Consider the following 10,840-nt stretch of genomic DNA (forward strand, 5'->3'; position numbering starts at 1 on the left):
TGATCAGTATATTTGATGAAACAATCACTCAGCCAACATTCTTGTCAGTACGTATTTATTTGAGTAAAAAGTGCATTTTTAGCGAGCAATACAGACCCAAAAAAGGCTGAATGAATGGCGTGCATATATTTACATCTTGGCTACCAGCATAAATGTCGAACCAAGCTGCAATCTCCAGGATGACTCGTTGCCAATTTAAGACAGTCAGTGGTTTCAAACTTTAGACGCTTTTCAGTGTTCAAGAACAATTAGTTGACTGGCCAGAATGCTACCACATTTAAATCCCTCCCTTTGGAGCACAACAAGTCTTTAAAAGTATCCAGTGGTTTCAGAGCGGACGCTCTTGTGCGCAGGATGATGATTTAATGAGGATTTATTTGATTGTCTGGTCAAACAAACTAGCATTTGCCAACTAAAATTTCAAGTTTCCACCAAGCAGTACAGTTTGCTTCAGCCCAAATAATCCCAAGTTTTAGAAGGGAAGTAAGAGAGATAATCGTTTAAAAAAAAAAACTTTTTTAGCACCCTTCTGCTAGGGTACCTTATTGATCGGTCAACAGAGAATGGTCACTTCTGTGCAACAATGGGAATGGGAAGAATACAAATGAGATCGGGTACCGAAACGTACCATGACAAACATAAACCGGACTGTACCACTTGGTGGAAACAGTTAAGGGAGAGCCACGCAGGCCCAGACAGGTTGACCCAGAAGACCATGGACTCTCTTCTTTAGGTGGTGGACTTCCTTTCCCACTCCTGTAATGACAGAGGATTTAATTGATTACAATTTGGAGTTCACCCAAGATTTTCTGGAAGTATATGCCTCAAAAGTCAAACACAATTTGGCGTTCCAACCATCTTCGAATGCATTATGAGCATCTAAAGGATTAACTCCACTAGTATGTTTGGCTTTTTTGACCTGGACCATCTGTCCTTTATATATATATATATATAAAAAGTGTCTCTTACAGTAAATACAGTGGTCCCGCAACTTAAGAGTGACCAGACTTAGCAGTTTTTCAAGATACGAGCCAATTTTTTGTCTTGAGTTGCAAGCAAAAATGTGAGTAACGAGTGCCAGGAATGTTGGGAGTTAACGTCACAAAAGCAGCATTTTGGCAGACAGCTGCAGCTGTCGTGAAAGCGCTATATAAATAAAGTTGAGTTGAAATATTGAACAATTCTTCAAGCTGTTAATTGCCACTTCATTAGAAGTTTAAAACAAAAGACTAAAAGAGAACTGCACGTTGTGTATATAACTTAAAATGAAATTTGTTTCGTTCTGCTAGCTTACTGCTAACACACTATGCAAAACGCCGTAGACGGGCTCATGATACTAGCATCGACGTAGTAATTATAAACCTTTAAACAGATTATATTTGAAGAGGTAGTAGCACATACAAACAGCATACAACAATACTCGCAGGCATATATTCTTTATCCTCTGTGAAGAACGACTAATATTGCTTTTTAGTTGCGACTGTCTTCTGCGTTTCATAAATCGACATGTTTGCATTATACTGCCCCCTGGTGGGCAAGGCACACACATCTGAAGGAGCCGTGCATTGCTCATTGAATTATCATGATTTACACTGTTTAATGCTTTATATTCTATTCTGGCATTTCCATTCATTTTAATGGGGAAATATGACTTGAGCTAATATTATTTTATTTTACGTGTGTGTTCCACTGTACAGTACTTTAACTTTTTTTCACAAAACCTTATGTTGTGTAAGCAGGTCTCACTTTGGCTTTCTGCAGCACTTTGCCTTTGGTGGCCATGATTGACGTGGGTCTGTTCTTTAGTGCAGAAGCTGAATTGACAGGAGATGCTGGGTCTACATTGGTAGGACTGCTGGATGCATGGCAGGAAGATGATGAGGATGGCGATGATGCAATTTGGGACGCAGGCGGAGTCACTGTTTTTGTCTGAGGGTGAGCAAAATGAGTATGTTAATCCACATGTTCATACTGAGGACTTCTTCAGCTTCATGGCGGCTGACCGTTGATATGTCTTGGAGGTTGCTGTCCAGTGTGGTCCCGAGCGTGAAGGGCCCAGCCTCCACCTTCTTCAGGCTTTCCTTCACCTCCACCAGCTGCAGCTCCACCTCCACACGCCGCTGCTCCGCTTCCCGACTGGCCTCCTCCATTTGCTTCAGCCGAGCTTCCAATGAGGCCTGCTGCTTGGCATCTGAAACAAACAAACAGCAGACCCCTCAGTCATGCAGTCTGAGTCGCTTTTTGGGTTAAGGGACCCCTTACAGGGGAGACTCTTTATTTATTTACAACCTTTTTTCAAATTTTTTTATTTTTATTTTAACGTTGACTTTTTCTCAAAAATACCTAATGCTTTTTTTTTTTTTTTTTAATTCATGTCATTTTGTGGTACACATGGTAGTTATGTTTAATTGGCGTTACAATTACCATATGAGGGTGATAATTTTAGAAGCCCTGCTCTTAGAAATTGTAAATTTCACCTTGACAGGTGCTCAACTCCTCTTTGGTTTCCCTCCGTTCCTTTTTCAGGCTGGCTAGGCTGCTCCTGACCTCCTCGCGCTCTTTCTCCAGACGCTCACGCTCGTCGCTGTAGCGCAACAAATCGGCCTCCGTGCGTTTTTTGCCCAGCTTCCCCTCAACGGCACCGGGACAGCCTGGAAATCAACATCCGATCCAAAAGTCAGACTATATCACCAGGTATACAAAATACAACGCTTTATCTGCAAAGGCTCTATTTACAATGTTTTCATCTAAAAATGGTAAAATACATTAAATTAAAATTGAAATTAATTGTCAATAATTCAGAAGTTTAACAGCTGATGTTGTCTTTAGTTTTTGGACTTATTTTAGCACTACGTTTGTAAAGGAAGACTTTTTTTTTTATATCAGGGGCTCCTAAAGTTTTGGCCAGTGAATGGAGATTCCTGTTGTAGAAAAAGCAGCCCACGCCTTAAGAGAGCCATACACATTAGCTTTTTTTTTCTGGACGCCTGACTTGGTGAAAGGTGTGGGCGGTGTGTTACTCCCGTTTGGTACCTCTCACCTGTGCTAAACGCTTTAGGTCGGAGCGGTTGAGGACTGAGAGGAAAGCCAGTGGTTGTTTGAAGAGTCAAAGCTTTAGGGACCCCTGAGGAACTGAAGGTCCTCTTAGGGAGCTCCTGGCTTAGGGGGAGGGTTCTGGAGTTAGGTGGAGTTTGCGGCTGAGGTTTAGTGGTGGGAGTCGGGGAGTGTTTTTCCTCTCCTTTGGTGGAACTGGAGTCATTTAAAGTAGATGCTGCTTCAGGTTCTGGCAGATTATTTTCACTGACCTGGAATGGAGGCACCGAAGTTTCTTTAGGTACTTAAAACTTAAAAATGAACAAAACCCTCTTCCAGGAATGAGGTTACCTCTTTATTTGGACTCGAAGGGTCATTCTGTTCCTCTAAAGGTTCGGGGGATTCTCCTGATGTTTCTTGTGCAGGGGATTCCTTCCCGCCAACTACTGTATGCAAGAAAGACCGCACAGGTACCAGGTCAAGGTATACTCTGTTTTCAGGGTCCTCATCAGTAGCCACCAGGTCTTTTGGGTCATGTGCAGACATTTCATGATGTTCTTCAATGTCATTTTCTTCACTCTGTGGTAGACTGCCAGCGACAATATCCTGAAAAAAAAACCCATGCAGGAAGCAGTACAGTGAAACTGAAAGTGAAACATTTGAGCTGAATGCATGGTATATAAGTTGGGGTAACAAGTCTTTGTAATGGGTAAAATTCTTGAGGACTTGCAGTATGACACCCATTCATACCTCTGGGTCAGCTATAGATGCTACATCGTCGTACAGCTCGTCTGGGTTCTGGAGGGTGGAGGGCAGGGCGTCGATGTAGGTGTTTGGCTCGGAGTAGCGCCTCTGCATCAAGCTGGAGCCACACATAAACATTTGAAAGCCGAGCACAGTGATTCTCAAACCTTTTGGGTCCAGGGACCCCTTACAGTTTTTTCATTATGTCTTACTATAATGATGTCTTTGCTGCATTGACGATGCTGTTGATTCTCTCGGCATTGACGTAGTCGTAGGTCAGCTCCTCTGGGTCAGTCTTAGTCCCCGTCTGGGACAGCAAGAGGCCCAGCCAGTGGCCCATGACCGCGGACGTCTTGGCCTAGAGACAGAAAAGGGACTATTAAGAAGCCATACATTCTCTGCATCAGTTTTATCTTGGCTACTAATAGTATTGTTTTCGACTTGGTCTGGACTCCTTAAAGTCTTGGTATGTTCTGGACTACCCAATGTCTTGATTGTGGCTTTTTTTTTGGACTCCTCAGTGTCTTGGTCTTGACTTTGTCTGGACTCTTAAAAGTCTTGGTCTGGACTCCTCATAGTTTTGGTCTTGACTTGGTCTGGACTCCTCAAAGTCTTGACTTGATTTGAGCTCAAAGTCTTGACTTGGTCTCTGTATCTTATTTAAGTCGCGTTACGTAAATTTGGCGTGAATTCATCCATCAAGTTGATGCAACTCCAAGTTGGAGTTTCCATTGAGCTTGTCCATTAGTATAGTTCATCAGGTATTTTTTTTTTTCCCCAAAATGTGTCTTTAGGTATGGTCCACCAAGCAAACCTGAGGAAATTTTTCAAACGGTTTCTTCCATGTCCGTTTGGTCCAATGGGATTCATGGTGAATGCTGTGAGAAAGAATGTCTTAAAAAGGCTCCAGATGAGACATTAAATACCGTTATTGACACTTAAATATGCAGCAGGGAGAAACTGGAGGGCTTTTTCCGTTACCAAATCCCAGGACATCCCCCCTCCACCCAGATGCACACACACACACACACACACACACACACACACACACACACATACATACAACACATGGACCACCCTTGCTCCAGTGAGGACAGTGTTTACTTCATGTAACCATGCACCCGGTGATTTACAAAAATGCTGACACGTGTCTTTTTTTTTCTTTCTTTTCACTGCAGACGTATTTCTTCGTCCTAGATGTGTTGTTCTCAGAACAAGCGAGCCCACCTCTCGTACGACGTAAGTGCTCATCTGGGTCAAATATACATTCACACCTACGTCAGCTTGTATATCGCCAGCACGCGACCCAACCCAACCCAGCCCACCAACCCGTCACTTCGACTTGATGTTAGTGACACGTTAATGAAAACTGTCAGAGGACTCGGGTGTTGTGTGTCAAAACATTAACTGAGTAATGCTTGTCTAGTGGGATTTCATAAAGTTACGCAGTATAATTAGTAGAAATCGCACATATTTTTGAGTTACTTGAAAAATCATTGTCAAATCAATAGATTTCTTGAAGACTGATGTGATGGATGCCAGCATAGAGATACTACACAGAACAGGCTTATGCAAGGAAATTTTTTTGGAACAGGTGCTCAAGTCAAAAAAGTGCACCCATTGCCAAAATTATTAATATACAATTAAGAAAAAAAAACTGTAGTATAAATATAACTTATTTAACGTATTTATTTCTGTTAGCACAATCAACAAAACAATAATACAACTATTAACAAAGGAGATAGGAAGATAAGGCAAGCTGCAGTGGATATAAAAAGTCTACACACCCCTGTTCAAATGGCAGTTTTTAGTGATATATAAAAATGAGAGCAAGATAAATAATTTAAAAACTTTGTTTCCACTGTTAGTTAACCTGTACAATTGACAAAAAATATAGAGGGAAGTAAAAATAAACAACTGAGATAACGTGGTTGTACAAGTGCACACACCCTCATATGTGTGCAGAATTAACCAGTCACTTTCAAATTCATGTTAAATGGGTATCAGCGCACACCTGGCATTATTTAAAGTGCCTCTAATTAACCCCAAATAAATGAAGGTGGGAGCACACTTTGGCTGACATTGATGACACAGAGAGTAGTTTATTTAAAAAAAAAATATATTGTTCAATTAAGAAAACAAATGGGCTGCAGCAAAAAGGCCACTTTTTTCATCCAGGGCAAAAGGGCAGGTGCTTGAGCACCACTTGGGGTCTATGTGTGTGCCGTGCACTTGCCTGACACAGAAAATATTGTGTAAAATCATTGTCAACACAGCTTTAATTTGAGCTAAGTTTTCTGGATGTAATTTCCTACTAACCACTGAGGTCCTGTTCTTCTTTTATGCATAAATGTGGTTTATGGGTGCGAAATACCTCCAGGGTTGCCAGCTGCGTGCCGCTCATGTCGATTCGGAAGGAGTAGAGGTGTTCCGGGCTGGGGTCAGGCGAAATCTGGCAGCCCTCGAGCTTCACAGCAGGTTGGCTCATTTTGTTCTTGTTCTTGTCGTGGTAGAACCACAACTGACCGTTCTTGATGAGACACCAGCACGTTCGCCACTGGCTGTTCACCAACACGTTGAGGTAGCCTGACGAAGGACGTGAACAAATTAGTCATTCATTCATCTTCCGTTCCGCTTATCCGCATTAGGCTGGCGGGCATGCTGGAGCCTATCCCAGCTATCTCCGGGCGAGAGGCGGGGTACACCCTGAAGTGGTCGCTAGCCAATCGCAGGGCACATATAAACAAACAACCATTCGCACTCACATTCATACCTACGGGCAATTCAGAGTCTTCAATTAATGCATGTTTTTGGGATGTGGGAGGAAACCGGAGTGCCCGGAGAAAACCCACGCAGGCACGGGGAGAACATGCAAACTCCACACAGGCGGGGACGGGTAATTGAACCCGGGTCCTCAGAACTGTGAGGCTGACGCTCCAACCAGTCGCTCACCGTGCCGCCCAAATTAGTCAATATAAATCAAATTAAATAATTGGTTATTTGATTTATTGTAAATAATGCAATAAAAACGGCATTAAAACAAAACATTTTACATAAAGATGTTATTTAATCAAATTAAACAATTTAATAATAAAAAATTAGTAAAATGAAAAAAATTACATAAACAGTACGTTTAACAATAAGCTCGTTGAATCTCACCCGAAGTCTCGACGCATTTCTCAGCGCTTTCCAACAACGATGCTTTTTTCTTTCCGATGTTCATCAGGTTGCTGAACTTTAAAGCTGCGCTGTATTTTTTCTTCACTGGGAAAATCAAGAGAGAAAAAAATTGACTGGGACGCTAAGCAGCCGCACATGACTGTGTGGAAACTCACCATCTTTCTCGAGAGTTTCAGCATGACTGTCAGTGCTGCTGCCACTTTCCGAAGCCACTGAGTGTCGCTCGCCGACCTCCCCCTGTCAAAGACAACCGCATTTAAGAGTTATGTGTGTAATAAATCTTACCAAGTTCATATTTTATTTTTACCTTAGTGCAAATGAGCCTGGGAGAGTCGGAGACAGAATGCTGCAAGTCGCCGTTCTCGGTCGGCTTGGGACTGATCTCCTGGATTACCTAATGAGCAAAATCAATGATGTTACACACATTAACACTATTTTTAAATTGGAAAACAGACAAGTCAATCAAGTTTTAGTTATGGTTTTATCCACACTCCTAAAAAATCAGGAAAAATGAAATGGTGAAAAGCAGTTAGACACTCTTTAGCGTGTTTATACCTTGAGCCGACTGTGTAAAAACCTAAGATATTGTCATCATCATCTCGTATTCATTCTAAATTTGGTGATGATGCTTATAACCAAATCCATCATTCTCAATTTAGGCATGATACTAGTTCATTCACCTTTGTACAAGCCAAACATTACCTTGAGCCACTGCTCCGTCTGCTCCTTGCTCTGCAGCCCCAGCACGATGGCCTCACCTCCCACGGGAACGATCTTCAGCTTGTGCTCCTTCCTCTTCAGCTGCTTCTCCTTGTAGGTAACGCTGCAGCCCAGCAGACTCACGTCCAACAGGGGCGTTTGCTCCTTGGAGCTCTTGTAGCACTGAAAGCAGCAAAGAAGGCACTTATGGTGACAGTGTACACTTTTTTTAATTTTATTTAATTTTATTTTTTTTGCACGAAGTTTATCTGTATCGTTATCTGTGAGTTTCTTATCCCCAAGGGGGAGCAGTGTGCCACAACATCTGTTTTTCTTTCTCATACAATATGTAGTTAATACAGAAGAGGAATTAAAAATATATTTGGCAAAGTTTATTTTTCGAGTATTGACATACTAAGATTATAGTGCGTTTTTTCTGTTTCTCATTTAAACAAACAGTCGGGAAGACATATTTTCATTGGCTGATTGGGCAGCTGCATGGAGCCCTTTGAATGCTGCTTAGCAACAAGCGGCCAATCAAACTTGTCCAGAAATTAGAAGCCAAGTGAATCTCTTGTTCTGTGTTGCTGTGTCTGTAAGAAAGCTAAAATGCATTTGAAGTTGTGAAGTATATTGTCCTAGGACACAGTTGTGATTGAGCCCAATGAACTCTGCCCAGCAACAAGTATATAACAGGTATGTTGTGTCTGCTAGTTAGCTCACTAAAATGTGAAACAATTCCCATGGTTATGGGGCAGTTATGACTAAGCCCTAAAGATTCTGGCCTAGCAATGAGCAGCAAATCAAACATGTCCAGAAAAATAGTGATTTTGTTGCTGCGTCTGCTGGAGTGTAGCTAAAAAACAAAACAAAACAAAAACACTTCTGTTCAAGGGGGCAAAAACAAAAGTAAAGAACAAAATATTTTGACTGTCTTTAATTTTTACCAGTAGACGGTGCTCTCTGATGACACACAGCTGCTTGGCCCACTGACCCAGCCACTTCTTCCTCCACAAGAAGGCACAGATGCGAGCGTCCTTCATCAGCTCGATGGATGCCTCGGTCGACGGCCACTGGTGCTGCGCCGACAGCGACTTCCCCCGGGTCACCACTTCCTCCTCGTCATAGGACTCGTACGAGCTGCTGACCGCCTCGCCGTCGTCTGGGAGGTAAGAGTGACACCGGAATAAATAACACGGTGACGGGAAAAGGGAAGTTGCAAGGACAGACAGGTAGCTACCGCGGGTGATAACAGCATAGACAACACTGTCAGAGCTCGCCACTCGCAGCCAACGCCTTAAGAGGAGGCTTTGCAGGTCTGTACGAGAGCCACAGGCAGCAGAAGAGAAGAAAAAGAAGGAAAATAGTGGTAGATAATACTTCCAGTGAGAATACACATGCATTGACCACATCGTTAGCTACACCTGCAAAATCAAAAGGTCCCCTTGGTTGGGACATTTGGCTCAAATTTTGATCACACATTAGGATAATCTTTTTGCTACAACTTTTGTTTTGGACTCCATTAGATTGTGCAGGTATCCGTGATCGTGAAGAAAGTAAAGCATTTCCATAAGTCAACAGAGGGAAGAAAAGTATCACACAGTATTATCACCGAAGGCCAGGTCTTACTTACCATTGACGGTTTCTTCATAAGGCTGAGCCTCCTCGTAGTAACTCTCTGAGATGTCCGAGCAGGTCGGCGCCTGGACGACGGGCAGGGGAAAAGGTTCCCGAGTCACGGCGCCCTAATGGATTGGAAGAAAAAGATTAACGTAGCTCCTCTAAATAAGGCCACAAAAATATTAGAAACATCTCTGCAAACTACAAAGCACTATGTAGCCCTTAGTGGGAAAAGTCTGGACATTCCTGCATTGAATAAATCCGCTCAAAGCTAATAACTAGGGGGAGCTGATTATCCTTCTCTCTAAAATGTGTTTTATATTTAAATCAGAGTACAGATTAAAATACTTCATAGTGCTTATTGTGGTGTTTTGGGAGCGTTGTTTGTTATGCAAGCATAAAGAAATCATCACACAGTGACCAATATTAATGTTTGATCCAGCTGTATTGCACATGCAGCTTTACTGGAATCAAACAGAGTTCTGGATTCATTTGTGTGTAGTGTCAGAAAACAGCAAAGTTTATCGTAACTACTCTTTACTCTTTTGGAATTACAATGACTAATGCTTGGCGTATGTATTCATGTACCATTTGATCAAGTCAAACATGATGAACTGAATAGATCAATGAATAAAGCTCATGGATCGGTTTAAAACGTACAGTCGACTATAAATGCGCGCAGATGACGTTGGCCAATTGTTTGACAAATTTTGATGATTCTTTAAGGTACCACTAGAGGGAGCCAGCGTCCCACTTGTGGTAATCGTACCACACAGAAAAACTGGTTAAGCGTAGGAGAATAGGTTAAACGCACATTGTATATCCCACAAGTGTGAAATTGGTGCCCTTGACAACCACTTGATGATTTTTTTGCATTACTGCAAGCTCTGTATCATCTTTTGTATTTTTATATTGAGGGTATGTCAAAAAATGTCATAATCAAAAGTGTAGGAGATAATTTATTTCTGACCCATGGGGAGTGCTCATGTCCTGCACCAAAGACAGAAAATGTGTCAAAACAACTCAATTAATGAGAATAATATCCATAGTATCCCATTGGTGGGATACAATGACATTACTGAAAACGTGCCAGAAGATGAAAGAATAGTGCTTTCATGTGGGATTACTCAGATCTTTCCACCAAAAGGTATTTCAACTATTCCGCCGAGCACTGAAACAAATCAGGTCACTTCAGTCCGACTGTAGCAAAGTGAACTCCACAGAACCCGGTGAGTTGAATTAAGAAACATTTTCTTCCCGCCGCTGATAAAACGACTGATCTTCAAACTTCCACTTTCACAGGATCCCTCCCAAGGCACATACATTTCCCCCAGCAAGATCACAGAAATGTGAGACGGAGCAGTTGAGCAGAGGGGGTGCCAAAATCAGACAAAGAAAGCCCTGGGGGAGGTGAGTGGAAAAGTAGGGAAGGCTTTAGAAAGTTGATGATCCAAAGGGATTTTATATGCTAAATAAAGGTTTCCCCATTGAAATTAATTGGAATTCCATTAATTTGTTCCATATGTAACATTCCTACGGTCCCGTTGTCTTGCATCCTCCGTAA

At 42.1% G+C, this 10,840-nt stretch overlaps 1 protein-coding gene across 1 annotated transcript in view; it reads right to left on the reverse strand.

Annotated features, from left to right (window-relative positions):
• Window positions 1-38: 38 nt before the first annotated feature.
• The window catches only part of afap1l2 (actin filament associated protein 1-like 2), a 30,481-nt gene continuing 19,679 nt past the window's right edge, over window positions 39-10,840 (reverse strand). The window contains exons 5-19 of the mRNA XM_061755495.1: window positions 9,290-9,401; window positions 8,604-8,818; window positions 7,660-7,839; window positions 7,265-7,351; window positions 7,113-7,194; window positions 6,937-7,041; window positions 6,152-6,363; window positions 3,990-4,135; window positions 3,784-3,895; window positions 3,385-3,639; window positions 3,041-3,305; window positions 2,478-2,651; window positions 2,004-2,191; window positions 1,747-1,929; window positions 39-756 (exon numbers count right to left, since the gene is read on the reverse strand). Coding sequence (XP_061611479.1) covers window positions 730-756; window positions 1,747-1,929; window positions 2,004-2,191; window positions 2,478-2,651; window positions 3,041-3,305; window positions 3,385-3,639; window positions 3,784-3,895; window positions 3,990-4,135; window positions 6,152-6,363; window positions 6,937-7,041; window positions 7,113-7,194; window positions 7,265-7,351; window positions 7,660-7,839; window positions 8,604-8,818; window positions 9,290-9,401 — 2,343 coding nt within the window. The 3' untranslated portion in view covers window positions 39-729. The remainder of the gene's footprint in view (window positions 757-1,746; window positions 1,930-2,003; window positions 2,192-2,477; window positions 2,652-3,040; window positions 3,306-3,384; window positions 3,640-3,783; window positions 3,896-3,989; window positions 4,136-6,151; window positions 6,364-6,936; window positions 7,042-7,112; window positions 7,195-7,264; window positions 7,352-7,659; window positions 7,840-8,603; window positions 8,819-9,289; window positions 9,402-10,840) is intronic.

This window comes from Phyllopteryx taeniolatus, chromosome 19 (assembly GCF_024500385.1).
Source record: "Phyllopteryx taeniolatus isolate TA_2022b chromosome 19, UOR_Ptae_1.2, whole genome shotgun sequence".
In the NCBI taxonomy this organism is placed as follows: domain Eukaryota; kingdom Metazoa; phylum Chordata; class Actinopteri; order Syngnathiformes; family Syngnathidae; genus Phyllopteryx; species Phyllopteryx taeniolatus.